The sequence below is a fragment of the Pararge aegeria genome, chromosome 2 (assembly GCF_905163445.1).
Source record: "Pararge aegeria chromosome 2, ilParAegt1.1, whole genome shotgun sequence".
Taxonomy (NCBI): domain Eukaryota; kingdom Metazoa; phylum Arthropoda; class Insecta; order Lepidoptera; family Nymphalidae; genus Pararge; species Pararge aegeria.
The window spans coordinates 7,510,605-7,529,254 of record NC_053181.1 but is presented as its reverse complement, the minus strand read 5'-3'; the positions used below and the strand labels follow the sequence as shown (position 1 = coordinate 7,529,254).

At 35.3% G+C, this 18,650-nt stretch overlaps 1 protein-coding gene across 1 annotated transcript in view; it reads right to left on the bottom strand.

Annotated features, from left to right (window-relative positions):
• Positions 1–421: 421 nt before the first annotated feature.
• LOC120634252 (tsukushin-like) overlaps positions 422–18,650 on the bottom strand; it is a 116,557-nt gene continuing 98,328 nt past the window's right edge. Inside the window, exon 3 of the mRNA XM_039904734.1 lies at positions 422–2,352. Coding sequence (XP_039760668.1) covers positions 594–2,324 — 1,731 coding nt within the window. The 5' untranslated portion in view covers positions 2,325–2,352 and the 3' untranslated portion in view covers positions 422–593. The remainder of the gene's footprint in view (positions 2,353–18,650) is intronic.

Here is an 18,650-nt window from a genome sequence, read left to right as displayed (position 1 = left end):
TTAATCAAGAGTGGACGATTAAGAAGATGAATGTTGTATACATCCTAAAAGCTGTATTCCCAAAGGGACAAGAGCAGGCTTGGGTCAGTTAATTATTATATTTGTTATCGAAACATTGTTTTTTCCATTTTTCGATCACATTTAAAAAGCCCTCTCGACAAAAAGTCATACCATCATCATTTATGCACTATTGTGTGTAATTAAAAAACGTTTAAAATATTATATCATATACTCCTCCTGTATACGTTTCGTGATATTTAGTATGTCTGGATGGCTTAAATACCATTTTTAACTTGTAACATCATTGTCTATTTCATAAGAATAGAGCATAAATTGGCGAAATAAGTCCAAAGATACACCATTGCTAAACAATTTAAGTACAAAATCGAGAATGTCTTTATCAGTAAAAATCATTATATTTTATATTTACATATCTATATACAAAGCTATCACATATTACAATTTTAAACATCACTATTTACATTATTGCAAAAATCATTGAGTTCGTCGATCACGATCATTTAAATGTCCTCAATAATGCGACGAATACATGAGATTACGTTTTTTAAATTGTCCGTAATGGAAAACTTTTGTTAAACATACACTATGTGTGGTTTCTCAGGGGTTCTATGGTGAGGTATTGTTTCATAGGCAAACTGTTGATAAATATGCTCTTCGCTATCTTCTTGATAATATGGACTTTTGTCAACACTATTCCAAGGTGGATTTAATGAGTGAAAGTTATTTGTAACTGTAGAACCGATCATTAGATATCGGTCAACGTCCCTCTTCGTCTCTTGCTCCCTGCTACGTGTTGAATATCCTAAGCCATTTCCCATTTTGGACACGTCTCCATTTAACATGACACTGGTCATGACTTGCTTTGATTTATCTCCTTTACATCTTTTTAATGGGCCCATGAAATACAAAACACCTCCCACCACACTTATAATTATACTTACAGTTAGCACCACAACCGCAACTACCACCCATCCGTTTGAGCAACCAAATTCAGATTCAGGGATTTGTACAAATAAAATACCTTTCAAATGTCCTGGCGCAGAACATTTCACATCTTCATAATCTATTTTAAGTATTGTACTTGTATTATCAGAACTTTTACCTCGTATTTCACTATTCCTTCCAAGTTTCCAGAGCCATAATAAAGAACAATTGCACGCAAATGGATTGCCAGAAATTTCAAGTTCTTGAAGGGTATCTATTGGAAAATGTGATGCTTCTAGAGTTTCAAGTGCATTATTTCTTATATAAATGTGCGTCAACTTCGGATTACCGTGAAATAATCTTGATGGCACTTCTCTTACTTTCAAGTTTTCATTCATCCATATTTTCTGTAAATTTATATTATCTACAAAAGCCCTAGAATCAATCTTCTCTAAGTCATACACCCTACTCAAATGTAAATGTTTTAAGTGAAATAGGCTTTGAAAAGATAGTGACGAAATGTTATGAAAGAAATTGCCGCTAAGGTACAAATGCGATAAGTTCGATAATTTTGAAAGAGCAGATGTAGGGATTGTTGTTAAATTGTTATCGCTTAGATCCAAATGGCGGAGTGAAGGTAAGTTGTGCAGACCCAACTGATCGACGCCTTCAATTATATTGTTGTTGAAGTCTAAATGCTTCAACTCTTTTAAATACGGTATTCCATGCTTGTCTATCCGTTGAATTAAATTTTCAGATAGGTCCAAGTACTCCAAACGAACAACAAAGAAGAGATTAGTCGATGGTATTTCTAAAATGGAGTTGTTTTTCAGTGACAATATTTTAAGCGACGATAGGGGCTCGAATGTTTCGGCCTCGAAACTCACCAATCTATTATTTGATAAGTCAAGCCTTTCTAAAACTGAGAGATCTTTAAATGTTTGTGGGTGTATATTTGTTATATCGTTATTTGATAAATCTAAGTCAATTAATCTCTTCAGGCCGACGAAAGTATCCTTGTCTAGTCGCTTGAGCGCATTGTGACTTACATTAAGGTTCGTCATCTCCATGTTGTTATCGAAATTTTTACTACCTAAATCCTGTACTCTGTTGTAAGATATGTCCAGTATGGTTAGCTGCGTGTAGAAAGCGAAAGTATACAGAAGATCTGCGATTGTATTGTGGGTAAGGTTGATGTGAGTCGCTTCTGGATTGAGTTGAATGGGGACGATTTCTAGTCCTGCGTTGGCGCAGGAGGCAGCTCGTAAGGCATCGTCGCAAGCGCATCTCGGTGGACATAACGTTCTCGCAGTTGCTCCACATACCCATGCTAAAACTACCACCAACCAACGCCACTTTTCTATGCCGCGTGAGCCCATAACATCTCATGTATACGCCACCTGGGACCTGCAATAAGAAGAAAAACAAAATGATTACGTATTTCATGACCATAAACTTTAACCTTTAACATTAAATGCTATTATTTAAATAAAAGAAAGTCTCGTTTCGCGGATTTTTTTTGCTTTAAAGTAATATATCGCTTTTTGTAATTTCCTCTTAAAATAAAGCGTCGGTGGAAAGCCTTACAATGGGAAAAATAAAAGATGTATACAACGTTATCGTAAGACACAATCTTAATAAAATTTCAACCGAGGAGTGCAGATAACAAATACACCTAACATCTTCTTTGTAAGGGGAATGAAATGGTTACGCAAATTATCGTAATAAACGAAATTTCTGACTTTTGCAGCAACGGAGCTTTAAAAAAAGTTTACATGGTAAAATGTTAACACCATTGTTTACAAATAATAAAATATAAATATGAAACCAAATACGTAAACAACAGCCGCTGCACCTTTTTGTGAACCTTCAATGTTTAACAACCTACTTTGGGGCAATACCTGTAAAGTACTTTATCGCGAAAATTGGCCCGGTAAAATGGTAACATAGTAAAAATTTGGAAAAAAAACAATACAACAATAGTCGTTAAACACCTATGAAATATATCAAAAATAAATAGATGCTAATATTACTAACACTCATAAACATACAGACACATATTATAGAGAAAAATAACGTCAAACATCATATTATTATTATTAATACCCGTTCAGTCGTAGCTTAATAATTTGGATTCAAAGACTATTTTCTTGAGCAATGACCTTCTAACCTTCACCCTTGAAAAAAGACCTTGAACGAAAGAAGCCTATGTTTTTGAAAGGCTGGATGCTTGACCTTTTTACCACAACAAATTATTCAGAATGGTACAAACAATGAAATCGATATTGTTTCTTATTTTGTAGATTACCTCCTATATCAAGAACACCATATGGTGTTAAGGTTAATATCCCAGCTAGTGCCACGTTCACGATTTGAGGAAAATATTGTATTACGTGGTACACGTTAAGATGAATGTTCCCTATAAATTCAGAACTAGCGGCTAGAACCCGTTTTGCTAATCCGCCAACGCCCAAATGATTCCACAATACCTTACAAAACGCTTCTCTGTTTAACAAAGGAGCGTTTGGTACTTTAAATTAAATGTTCGGCTTTACAATTCGACGGAATGTATAATGAATAGCACCGTAACATCTGTTAACGAAGGCGAACGATCTCGAAAGTTTTCACGCGCGGGAATAACTAATTGCGAAGGTTGGGATTCAATTTATGGCTTCTAGTGCGCCTCTCGGGAGATCACGCCATGCCAAAGTATTAATAATGCAAAACAGTGTCACGGAAAGTTTTTGATTCCAAATGCAAATCGAATTAGGAAACAGCGTCAGGATTACGGAGTTCATCCTGTCGCTTTGTCAGTTATCGCTGGTTAAGCGACAGATAAATTTACCCTAAACAGTATGCACTCATAATCATAGACATCTACATGCATTAACAGTCAACTGAAAAAGGGTGACGAAGTTGTCAAGTTAAAATAATCATGGGGATGCAGATCTTTAATTATCGCAATATTTCAGAAAGCATTGATATGCCTTTGTCAAAAACAAAAATTAAACTAAACATAACAAGTGTTAGCTGTGCTAATCACTGTATTTTGAAATTAACACCGTATTTTGAATTCCAAGAAAACTAAATTTACTGTACGATTACTTCGGCAGTTCTAACTAAAGGTAAAGTGTTCAACTCAAACAGATTTAAGCATTACAGTTAAACAAATTACTAGCATAAAACAATACGAAAATAGCATAGACACTCGACAGAAACCTATTGGATGTTGAGAGCATATTACTTCAGTGGTTGACAGTTTAAAAATTCAATTTTTTAAGTAATGGTAATAAGACGATATGTCTTCCCTGAGGACGCGAGAATTCGTCTCTCCCTTAGAAATTGGATATCGTCCCGTACGAATGGATTACGTCTACTCGCCTGAATTACAGAAACCATACGTCTACGCACATTCGATACACATTACAGATTCCCGTATAAGACCGGATTAATTCCGGTGTACCTTGGAAGCACTTATTTAATCACAGGAAACACGTATAAAGGTATAATAAAGCTTCAATAGTTCAAGTGTAAAACCTAAAAAAGCCTAAAGTTAAAGGATTATGTTCGGGTATCGCAGACGCTACGTCGAACTTTAGTTGCAGAAATAAAACATTACTATTCAGTCCAAAAAAACAATTGATGGCCAAGTAATGTTCGAAGGACGAGATTCTTGAGTACTTTCGAAGTGACTTTAAAACTTTTTTATAAGCGAAGTTGTTTTTTGTGATTCGGTCGATATTTGCTCCTATAAAATCTTTTTCTTCTTCTAAATTGACTTCTTCCGAAACAATATTTTCAGTAAGCAACTAAACATTGTGTCTGATTATAAAAAGTCCCCTCACCTATACGTTCTTATGAAGAGGGGCTGGCGCATCGTAATTTCTGAACATCTAGGAGAAACATAAGTCATTACTTTTTTAAGTCATCATTTATGTTTCTCCTACTTGTTTAGAATCCAGCTTTAATTTCAGCAGCAGAATGGTTTGGGCCAGATCTCTAAATTATCAAGCGAAATATTTCCTTTAAAAACAACCGTAATGCATATAATATAATCCAGATATACCTACTCGTACTTCCTATATATGGTTAAAGTATTCGTGAAAGCGTCTAGATCGTGACTTTAAGTGTCGATTGGTGTCATAACCGTCACTTTAAAGGGTATATAGACTTTTAATAACGCCGAAACTTTAACTTAGTCTTAGGTGATCGCGGCTAAGCGGCCCCTGATAAAGAAGCGAAAGGGTCCGCCCTCCATTTCCGAGCGAACATTGTTCGGAGCGGTACTCTTTTGTCTTTTAATTTCCTGTCCGCCAGAGCGCGCTGCCGTCGTGAATTTCGCTTTCGTGAGCTTCGTTAACTTGTATCGGCCTTTGTTGTTGCCTATTGAACTTTTCCATTACAAACGTCATCGATCGTAACCGCTAAATTTGTTGGAAAATTTTTCTCCATCGGAACAGCAGGCCAAATGAGCACCGGTCCTTTTGGCTTTGTTTTAATTTGGCTTTTTATAAACGAATGTGAATGAAACTTTGTTTTTGCTTTCTTAAACTGTAATGGAATTTAAATGTTTTCTTATTGGAAAGTTGACGGGAGCGATTTGCTATTAAAAGAGGATTTTGATAAGTCTAATGGACTTCTAATTCTTTCTCGGAATCCATTGAATATGATTTGCGAAGTTTCTAATCAACGAAATCCGATAAAGTGAGTGGGGGAGTTACACAAAAGCTTTATGTAAATGCTACGAGCAGTAGGTAGGTACCTAAGCATTATTTCTGTGTATTCAAAATATTTTAAATGGAAAAGACTAATGATTTTAACAGATATATATAATTTCTATAAATTCTTAACAATCCTTATAAATGCGAAAATGTGTTTGTTTGTTCATCCTTCAAGCCTTGACTAAGCAACCAATAAACTTGTTTTTTTGGAAGTTAGTTGAAAGGACGAAGAGTAATGTAAGTGCTTTTTATTCCAGGAAAACGAGAGATTTCCACGGAATTTTATAAAACCGTAATAATTGCGGAGAATAACAGCTAGTAATATTATTAAATATTGTTAATGAATCTTTTTAATGAATAATTTGTACTTATAAAAAACAATTTTATCTCGAAGTAATGAAGAATATATGTGATATCAATATTATTTAGATTTCCGCCTGAAATAAATGTTTTTATTAGTTAAAGTAAATTAATAAGCTCTGCTGAGCTGCTGTAACTGTCTGAGCACTGAAAAAAATATGGTTTTTTATAAGATTTTAACAAAAGTCTCTTTAGCCGAGACTTACCTCTTTTACATGGGCCATACCAACGCCTATATATATTTCCAAAAAAGGGATTTGAATCGTCGTCATTAACGACAGCGTTGGGTTTCAAACGAGTGTTAGGTATTGCATGCCAGGTAATACAGAAAACACAAAATTATATGTATGCAAAGACAACCTTATTTTTTCAAGCAATTACTTAGAGATAAACTGTTAACACGACCTACGGTAGTGGTGTTATATTACTACGAGCAAAAAGCTTCGACAAGCGCTAACTATTTGTATTTAACTACAAATAGGTTAAGGGAGGATTTTAGCAAAAATGTTTTTAGCATGTTTTGTACATTTAGACGTTTTACTGTAGATCTCTTTTATTGAATCATAGTTAAGCCTAACCGATATCCAAGACAATTTAGTTGAATAATAAATAAACACAACCGCGAAAACAAAAGGGTTATTTACCTAATAAATCGTTTATTTCGAAAGTAATGTGAAATATTTCGATACAATCGCAAATTGTGTGCAAAAACAATAACAGAACCACCTTAATTCACTAAACACCGCTCTTGACTAAAATGGAATATCATAGCAACCTAACCTCTGAACAACTGCGTGATCGGCCTATTAAATTTTAATTATAAGAAACTTAAAGCAACCAGCTTCTCATATCATTGGGGAAACACAAACAAAATACCAGAACACTAGGTCAAAGAAATATGAATTCATATCGTAAATATAACTTTTTGTTTATGTGCTACTGTATCCTAAGTACAAGATTTATACACTAGCAACCGTGGAGTCAAATTCGATTATCGAAGTACAACAATAACCTAGACACAAGAATCTAAATTTACTCGTTCTCTATATCTACTATTGGTTTTTTAAAACGCTCTTTTGAGTTGTGGTTGAATTTAAACCTTAAAACTAGGAAAATAAATTTCTATTTACGATATCACAACGTTTCGATACTCGAAAACGACTTAAAAGCCTTATCAGACTAGTACAATACGTTGCTTAAGCGACGGAATATGTTATGACAGATTGAGTAATGAAATGCAATCTCTCCTACATTAACAGCCCCGAATTTAAACTGTTTTTTTCGTGTAAAATTGTAAATATTGCGACACAATGTGCCAAGCCCGTGGTATGCCGCTTCAAATCAAAAGAAAAGTTCTTTATTCAAACCGATCTTTTAAAGACGCCTATGAATCGTTCATCAATATGTTTTTACATTATTGTGAGACGATGTCAATAACACTGTTCTCGTTAACTTAAAACTAAAACTTCCAGACAAGCTTCGGCAATGCCTTGTAATATGATCAGAACTATAAGCCTAGCGCTAACAATTATTGTGGGTAAGGTAATCAACCATGTGCGTAGCCGAACCCACTAAAGTTATCACGGTGTTAATACAACTTGAGACATTACTAACACAAAGGACGGTTTACGAGGGACCGGGACAATAAAACCGGTGTAAAACTCGGCTAACCGCTCTTCCCCCCAAGAAAATATCCGAGCCCTCACCGCTTTATGAGTTGCTTAAGTTACCGAGGCTACTAGTAGAAGCTTTTTTAAACAATTTATTTAGATATCATCCGCAGTCTCTACCTTGATGGTTGGTGGGGAATTCCCCCTGCTGGACACAAGCATCCTTTTACATCGGGATATATAGCTTCGTGGGTACCACGGTGTTTAATTGCGGATTGGCGAACTTAAACGAGTATGGGTGCCATAATAACTAGGCGCATTTTAATAATAACAATTAAAATACATTATACAACGCTGCATCTTTTCATATAGGTAGATATTCAAGAAATTAGATTTCTGTACATTTTCAGTATAAGTTTCAACTCGATATAAACAGCCGTTTTTTGCAAGTTTGTAAAGTTGCTGCATTAAAAGACTATTTATTGAATTGTTTATGACTATTTATTGAAATGTTTATGACTATTTATTGAATTGTTTATGTAGAACCAGCAGTTAGGGATTTGCTTTTTGTGGGGACGGAGTTCGATCCCCGGCACGCAATTCTAAATTTTCGGAGCTATACGTGCGTTTGTAATTTAAGCAAATGCTTTAAACTATCTTGAGAAAACCAGCTTACCTGAGATATCCATAACGTTCTCTAAGGAGTGTGAAGTCCACAGATCCGCCATTGGTCGGCGTGGTGGACTAAGGGCTGAACCTTCTCATTTTAAGATAATCCCTTACTTTGTAATAAGTGGGTTATGGGATGATAATGATGATGATGTAGACCTTAAATCGTTACTAAGGCAATGTGTCCTTGAATCACGAACGTACGAAGGTAGGTACCCAGATACGAAAGTGACCCTTTATGAGATCTGTTTTTCATTCTAAAGTTCGGATCCAATAATATAGGTTTATATATTTTATATATTTTTTTTATCGATTATATTTAATATAAGTTTAGCTAAGCTCCTAAATTATATTCAGACAAATGAACTAATATTTTTGTAATGTACATCTGTAACTGACTTAGTATACGTTTTGGCTAGCTGTAAGTATACTAAGGATATTCATAAATAAATAAATAAATAAACAGTATTGTTCATTTATTATGTTTAATGCGGCTAAAGTCAATGCACTGGAAATGCCACACCTAGATTAGTTTAGCTAAAACTAACTACAAACACTCACTGTTGGTTAAAACTACTTGTGGCTTTACTTATTTGTAAATATTTTGCGAAACACTCAAGCACGAATAAGTTAGTTATACAGCCACAATGCTTAAAGCAGAACAAATATAAACAACGTCTAGTCAATGAGATAATCAAATCTATATCTATCTTTATTAATATAGTAATACCTAAGCTTAGAAGTAAAAAACCTCTCTAACTACCATAACTGGAGGCCATAGCTTATTCAACAATACTTTTATTTATTTATTTATTCAATTACAAGTCCATTACAATGTCATATAGATGACATAATTTTTTACGACGACCCTTAGGAGCCCACAAAAATTAAAGCAATTTAGAATGAAAGCTCATCAAATAAGTTATAATAATGACGGCTGATGGCATGATGAATAGCTTAAGAAAGTTTGTATGGAAAGTGAGTCCAAGTTAATCGCTAGTTTCACTTAAGTGGATGCATACTGCCCCACAATAAAGAGTCCCAAAGAGTAGTAGCGTGGGCGATACGATCAAATATTCAAACAGTTACCTAATTTGATCAGCTGTTTATAAACTGTATTTACTGAACCAACCAACAATGTGAAAATATTATGGATATTAAGCAGATAGATTAAGGATACCGCTAATACAGGAAGCATAAAAAATCATGCCGGTCTGCCCTTCGATTAGGTGTTCTGTAATTCTGCAGGAGTTATTGATATTTTTAGGCTGAATTTTATTTTTGTTTGTCACCTAGACACCAGCTCTCGCCATGTGAAATTTCGCTGTTTTTTTCGCTTATTCAGCCATGTATTTAGACTATTTTTTTTAAATCGCTCAGGAAACTAAAAAGTATTCCGGAAATTCCGGAAATAAAATTATCCTATGGCCATCTTTAGTAGGTATATAAGCTAATATGTTTAAGTTTAGGCAATTAGCATTAGGAAGTAAACAAACAAACAAACATTCATATTAATAATAATAGTAAGGTTTGTTAGACCAACAAATAAAAGAAGTAACTATGTGTTGAAATGGCGTTGGATTCTACGAGTACGAGTAAGTGGCGTAATGAGGAAAGTTGTGACTAAGAAGTCCGACTGTACGGGCGAAGGCAAACAAAACCAAACTGAGTGACACGTTCGCATAGCGATTGCAACTTTACACTAAATTGTTGGAGAATAAATGACAGAACTTTCCGACTTCCGGGAAAAGTTGAGAATGGAATTAGTTTGCATTTAAATTAAAATGAGTGGATTCAATTAATAGTTTTTTATACTTAGATTAATTAATCATCTTTGTTGAATAATGGAAATTCAATTAATCTTTGTTATATTATACTTAATTAGGCAGTAATAAAAATATCGAAGTATTTCTAACGAATTAAAATTAAAAAAAAAAATTATTAATGTAGGCAAACGCACCGTGAGGTGTGGGTCTTACTTATTAACCGTTTTCTAGAAAAGGAAGTTGAGGCGTTTTTACGGATTTCTCTGCCGTTTATCAGTTGAGTAGCGTATATACTCGTATGTTAAAATATTTGGGGAAAAAAAATCCTCATTAATTCTTACCAAATTTTATATTCTTTTCTTTATACTTAAATATATTAAATTATATTTCCTTTTAGAGAGATGCCTGTGCCCAACTGTGGGATGTTTATAGGTAAATAATGATAATGAGGTTAATATTTTCAGTATGTTAGTTACCTGATCGGTCTTCAGGGTCGCTTTAATTAAGGCAATATGAAAGTTAATCTAAATAAACGATGATAAAGTGTCCACACCCTATTTCGCCACGGCCAACCAATTTTAATGTAACGAGGGAACCCACCTGCCAATAGTTACACTCCCTGAACAGTAGAGTCACCAAATCTCATTCAGGACAGTTCTGAAATTATTATATTATCCAAAAAACTACTGGGTGACACAAATAATAGCATAATAAAAGTAAATGGTTTTCTTCCTTTAAAAATGATTCTTAATTGATTTTTTTAATGAAAATTATATCAAATATCAAGTCAACTCAACAGTAAATAAATATACTAGGATAATATACACATCGCCATCTAACCCCAAAGTAAGGGTAACTTGTGTTATGTGTACTAAGATGGCTGATGAATATTTTTATGAATAATATACATAAATACTTATTATATACAGATAACAAGCAAACCTGTTCATGTTCATCACACAAAGATTTTTCAGTTGATGAAATAGACTGAAATGGCCTCAGAAAGCAGGGTCACAAAGCAGTATTTAGTTTAAGTTTACAAATGAAATATTGTTTTTATTTATATAATATAATGATTGAAAATGATGGATTTCTCCAATACTTTTATTTCACTATAATATAGTGTTTGGTTACGAGCCCCGGATTTTAAATTTCAAATGTATGGCAAACCTACTACTTAGGTTATTGATTTTATAATCAATGTCGGATTCGAACCCCATTGCTTTACTACAATCATCATTTTCACGAACAGATTCGTTAATTTATCAAATAGGCTCAAATTGTAAATGATAGTTATTGTAATATCAGCCGTATTATTTTTTTCATTTATTCAACAATATTGATGAAATTTCGCACAAATGGATATTATGGTACATGGGATATGCCAGGAAAGTCTCAGATTTACATTCTCTTTATCCCATAAAGCCTTTATTATCTTAAACGTCATCACAGCTAAACAGAACTTGGCGAAATTTGCATGGGGAAAAAAAGTTGGTATCCCGGACATACAGTACAATTTTCACTAACGGTCCCCGGGTTTTTTTTTAAATACGCGGAATTTTTTTTTGGGCTATTAATATAAAGTCTTAAAAAATTTTCGAGGAATATTAAAAGCAGCTTAGACGACAAGAGAACCCACAAGTAGGTACCTACATTGGGTCATCAACATCTTCAGTCTATAATTGTGTTGTGTTGCTGTACATAGGTCTCCCCAGGCGAGAGAGTAAGAGCATCGACACACCACTGTACTAATGCGAGTTGGGGTTCTTTAACGACTATAATCACGTCATGTCGGTGACAAGTGGACACAGCCAATTTCCCAACTACAAGCTGGGAACTGATGGAAAAACTGAATACGTAACAATTATTGGCCCGCCTAGGATTTGAAACCAGGACCTCGTGATACGTAGTCAAACATGTTAATCACTAAACAGCAGTCATATACAGTCAGACATATATTATAACTAAATTGGGTACTAAGTTATAATTTATAACTCTTTTCATTATTGTATTGTTGTATTCGTGTAAAAAAACGAAGGAAATGTCACGTCGTTACGAACACAATACAGGACGTTACCGCGAAATATCGCTCTTTAGATCCTTCCCACAACACGAGCTTATAGCTAAAAGGATAAAAAGAACTTTACCCCAACAAAACGTCTACACAATCCCATTTTCTCTTTCATCGCAGCCAAGCGAGTCTTAGTGAATCAGGCTGCTCTATGGGCGCCTTTATAAACGCAATAATGAGGAGTGCTAAGGCGGCATTCATCCGTGTGCCCTAACGAGAGGTGCTGATGAATCGTCCATGAGGCGAGCACAAAACTTGCCTCTTGGCCTGTAATGGCGCTGCTCCGAGGTCGCCTCTGCACTCCACGTGCTAACTCGTAAACTAAAGCGCTTTAAGCGAACGCCAACTTGCTTGCTTTGACTTTCATCGCTTGGATTACGCTCAACTCGCCCCGATTGGATGCGGCACACGGATGAATAGTCAATGAACGAATTTGGGCCAAAGCGAACGGCATGGATTAAAAGCAAGCTTGTATACTAACTCGATTAAAAAATACTCAGACGCTGAATGCCTCGTTTAGGGCAGCCTTATATGCTGTACTGTTTGTGTGAAGTTTTCACCACGTCAACGTGTGGGGAAACTTTGTTTATGAACAACTGCCTGTATTCCTTCCCAAGGGCGTTTGGGAATAGGAGTGTCGGCATAAGTCTTCGCTTATATCATTCTTCATTTATACAAAGTCTGCGCCTGTATTGTTTTTAACTAAGAGCAAGCTTATTACTGCTGAAGTTAACCCATTCTACAACTTTATTAAATTAGTTTCAGTGAGGCGTAGAGATGATTTTTAATAGGTTTAGATATAATAGACTGTAAGTACATCATTTTTATAAGACAAAATAAACAATACTGTCGAGAAGTAACATCGTCTTATTTAGCCAAAAGGCCATGTAAGGCCAGGATCATTTATAAGCCCCGATGAATTGATTGGGTACAAGGATACTTAGCTTTACAGAGTAGTAGTACTCACGAGAAATTACTAAGGATAATCAAATTATAAAGTCAGAATTTATGGATACATTATTATAATTTAACGTAAGCCGGTTGAAGTTAAATCAGTGGTATTTTAATGGAGGCGGCCCTGAGAACTGCAAATGACGTGCTTACGTCGGTGATATCGCGCGGATCGACCCCTAAGCCTGCCAAATGGCCCCAGCCTAATGAAGACTACGCGACACTTCAAAGAAAATACTAGAAAATTAGTCAATCCTATCGGCGCGGCATCTTAGAGAACTTTAGAGGGGCTGAATAATAAAATACCTCATGAACACTCGGATACGCCTTATCAACTGGGAAGCCATCGAAACGCCGCCGGAGCCCAGCCGAAAATCCCCCAGATCCGTATGAGATATCTAGCGGCTCTTTTAGGGTTATTAAATTGAGTGGGTTTTAGGGAAATGAGTCGCGAAATACGTACGAATTCCTTTTATGGTGAGAAATTGGTGTTTCTAATAAATAAAGCGCGCCCATAAAATAAGCCCAACACTTTGACTTCGTTCAATATTCATGGAGCCTTTACACAGATAAAAATTGGTAGCCTCTTATGGCGGATTGCCAATTGGAAATAATGAAAATGGCGGTTCCATTAACTGGGATAATGTAAAACCTTAGTACCCTAATAGAATGTAATGTGAAGCAAATCTTTATTACCGAAGCTTCACTCTTTGGAAAGTATTTTACACAACCCTGAATTATTATTCTCGATATGACGATGACGTAGCCCCGTACCACGTTAGTACACTTTTGCTAATTTTCAGGAGGACAAGAAGACCGATTTTCGGCATGGAAAGAAACAACACATTATTCTATGAGTTTTCCCTAATTTTTAATTTAGTTTTAAAGCTAATTAATATTGGATATTAGATAGAAGCAGGCGTTAGGATAGAAGCAGGCTTTACTTTGCGGAAATCCATGATATATTATGAAAATTAAGCTTAATTTGCTATAGTCCGCGAAAAGCAGGATCTGTATGGTGTAATTCATAATTTCTTCAATGCTTATATTCCACACAAAAAAGATCTTCGGCAATGTACCATCTACGCACGTTTCGCTCCGAAACCGGAGCATCCTTAGGGTATGTTGACTTTACAATGTATAATTGTTAAGTCATTAAGTATAACTTTCCATAAGTTTAGTCACAAAAACACTTACCCGATATTTTTATGCACCTATTTATCAGTGTTTACCCTTGAGGACCTCGATTTACATTCTGATACCAAGTAACCAAATTAACAAAGACGGGATATTTGTGTTTAGATGGTTGATAGGTATTCATAGTTATTCTTTTAGGGTGAATACAAAACCCAGACGCCTCTTCCCCGCCGGCTGCACAAAGCCTGCACCCATACGGCTAAGCTTCTCGTCTGGTAAGCGTAACGTTCAACAAAATCCAACATTTCACTACCTATTCCGTACTGAAGCGCATGAGGCATTCTCCCCAACGTATCCTATATTTGCAGCCGAGACGGGGTTAGGGCACCCGGCGACGGTAATGCGTTTTATGAATGAATGAGCGAATGAATGGAAGGATTTAATTTGAAACCATTGAGTCGAGCGCTGTCCCGCAAGCCCGCATTGGATAGCGCAAGTTTTTACGCCGAGCTGACGTCGAGATTACCTACGCGACACCTCACGTTTGTCCCGGGTGATAAAACGATACGATGATTTGATAAGCAATACGCGCTTCACTGTAATAAAGATATAACTTATGTTCTGTACAACTTGTCACTATAGTGCTACGTTGCAGTTTTTACGATACATAAAGTAAGGAGCTGAGCGGAATAAATTTAAGATTTTCGAATGCAGAATACAGTTTACTATAGCAGTATTTCACGTAATCTGACGTTCAGATGGTCATAACTCTAGGGATTTATATAGTTACAGGTGGCAATAATGACAAAAAGGTCCCAACTAGCACAAAGAGCTAAAACGGTATTAATGCTTACTAATTGCTTAATGCCGTCGGTCCCGGATATTATAACTAACAGGTAATAATATCCGGGACCTCAAAGATGAGACCATAGCCCAACAGTGGAACATAAAATAATGGGTCAGTATGAATATAATAATAACTTATAGTTGGCATGTAATCCTTTTGAAAAACAAATCCTTTGCTAAACCTTATATTTTGTTACTTTCTGCATTATACCACGTATTATAAAAGTAATTTAAAGTAATTTTTATAACTTTTTATTTCATTCCTTCTATTATTGTAGGTCGTCGTATGTATTAAATATTAACAGCAATAATTAATTAATTAATATATTTTTATGTACGTAAATATTTTGAGAAATAAAAGACTTATACCATAACAGCATACCTATAAGTAGTACAGCTTTTGGCCTTGTTATATTTAGTTCAGCACTCCATTCATGCCAGATAAGGAGTTTAATTATTTTAGTTTTTTTTCGGCTGATGAGATGCATTAATTTATAGAAAGAAATTGACGATAGTTTCTAAAAGATTTCGTTTGATGTAGGGATACCGTAAGTTTCCTACTTGCTTTATTTAATTATGAACTGGTCTCGAAATTCACGGGGCATTTATAAATCGATGTATCTGCAAATGGTTCGCGGCGCTCAAAGGCGAAAATTGATTAAATTCGACCCCTTGGGCACTGATTGCAATTGCTGTAAGACTAAAATCGATTTACTTTAGCGATAGAATCATACGGCCAAAGTATCTGCAATCAATACTACTTCCAATTTAGCAGATAAGTCCGAAGAAATGTTAGCGTCCGTATTCGTTTTGTAAAGGTTAATCTCATTTATTTTATCTCCTTTAAAGTTCAATTACTTCAAAAACTGGACATTTGAATCATTTTAATTTAACATGTATTTTACAAGATTTTAATTAATAAAAAAGTGTTTTTACGAAAACTTGGAGTAGGTATGTGTACCTATGTACAAATGAGTAATTAAAAATTAGAAATCACCAATACCTCAATATATGTAAATATTTGTTATAATTAGATCCTAAAATTATAATATATGACTAAAATTAACGAAATTAAATTTTTTCTTTAGAGGTAACTTTGTAATTTTTCCCATCGAGGGTTTTATATTAAATTGCTTAAAGTTTGAGTTTGAAGAACTACTTAGATTAAATAATAATAGTTTAAGTTTTGTCAATCTAATTTAGCAGTAGGTACTCGGCACCTTAAAGTTCATTATACAATATATCTTGTACAATGCAACACCAGCTCTATACAATTTTAAAGCCAGTGGAATACTAGTAGGTAAGTAGTACTATAACAAACGTATGGTCTACGGGATACGGTAAGGTATCACTATGCTAAAGATAGAAATGGAAGTTAATTTAAACTTTGAATCTCTTTTTTCTTAGTCTCACAAAAGTATACCGATAGCGAGTGGACGCTGGTCATAGCTATAAAAGAAACTGTAACGTAACATGGAATTCCTATAGCGGGTCTGCATCCTGCACGCTAAGAAAAACATGAATGGCGTAACCGTAAGATGGATGGTCTCGATTTGAACCTGCCTTATCGCTTGTCAGCTGCTTCCGGGGTTCATCGTACTGCCGATAGCACACTTACTAGATTTTATTGATGTTTCCTTCAACGCTTTGTATGTGTATGTATGTGCGAATTACCAGAAATAAACAGTTGTCCCATTAAGTACTAAAATGTAACCAGGTAGATTTTTGTTTTAAAGTATGCATAGCTGTGATAAGGTAATCCCCGACTTAATTGATCGTGGTTTGTTTCTTCATTTATGACTAACACTCCAAATAATTCAGTATCAAAACAAGATAAATTATATAAACTTCGCATATTAAATTAGTAATTAGTGCGATAGAACCCTGTACCTTAAAATGTACAGCGACGGTAATGATTTGAGGAAAGCTTGAAAGGTTTTTGCGAAAACTGTGTAATTAAAAGAGCAAAAAAATATTCTGGATTTTACTTTATTTAATAATACATAATCTTTCTACTTAATTTAATCTAATTTAGTTTTTCTTAATTTATTTAACTTAATATTCTGCTACTTCGTACTACGACTATATCACTCTAGTACCTACAGAACCTCGGCACATCTCTAGCGAAAATTACGCAATCAGTAAAATATTTAATGTATAAAATACTGGTTTTACGACTCTATAATGAGCCAATTAGAATTTTGGCATTTAATTTATGTATCCTATTAGCACTTTACAACAGTCTAGAGGATATAGTGTCTGTCATTCCCGTGGGAACCTACCTATTACTTATTAATGAAAAATTACACTTTTATAAATCACTCAGCTGTGAACAAGAAACGATCATTACGCTTATTTTGGCTTTACTAAGGATTATCTTTCTATACCATTAACGGCCCACTAAAGGGAACAGGTCTCTCAGAATGAAAAAAAATTTAGTCGTAGTCCACCACGCTGGCTAAGTGCGAATTGGTGGACTTCACACCCCTTCGAAAATATTATCGAGAATTCTTACTCAACCTTTCCTTACAATGTTATTCATTACCGTTAAAGCGAGTGATACCTTATTGCTTAAAATGCATATAACTGAGAAAAATTTAGAGGTTTGTTCCGGTGTTCGAACTCTTCTCGCCCCCAAAAGGGAAGCCAGCGCTAACAACTAAACAATAATCAAACTCTAACTTTGTTTATGGGCCTCATAAGAAGGCTCGGATGGAGAAAGCTATGCTAGGAGTATCTCACAGTGATCAAATCAGAAATGAGGAGATCCGACGAAGAACTAGAGTTACCGACATAGCTCAGCTAGTCGCAAAGCTGAAGTGGCAATGGGCGGGGCATATAGCTCGGAGAAACGATGGACGTTGGGGTCTTAAGATGCTGGAATGGCGACCCCGCACCGGTAAACTCAGCGTAGGTCGGTCCCCAACGAGTTGGACAGACGACATCAAGCAATTCGCTGCGAGCCGCTGGACACAACCCAGACAAAAGACCTATGTCCAGCAGTGGACGTCCATTGGTTGAATTGATGAAGATGGTGACCTTTGTCTGAACATCAATCAATTATTAAAAAATATTTAGAGATAGGAACATTTTCATTCGTGCAATCAATACGCTATTTCCAGCGGTATACGACTAAACTTAAAGAGTTTTTGCGGAACAAATCACAGACGTAAAGGGCCATAGTGAACCAGCACTGACCTACTCTATTTACATAAAACATATTTTTCGACATCTGCTGAATCGATGGACGTCTACTGAATATGGATTGTGCTCTGAATAAAAAACGTTTCTTTAGTTGCTCGCTATTTTTGATAGAGAGACCTCGAAAATTTCCAGCGCGGTCTAGTCAATAAAACTTTGCGTTGGGGGTCACCATTCCAGATCCTAGATAAACAAATGTCTGCCGTTTAATCGAGATCACTCAAATTTTACATCTAATATATAATAATCTTGGTAATTCTATTTATAACCTTCGTCGACAACCTACTCCAACTTATTATACAAGGCAAGATAAAGATCAAAAGAATGCTTTCCCAGATACAATTGTCAAGCCAAAAATATGCGTTCAGAACAC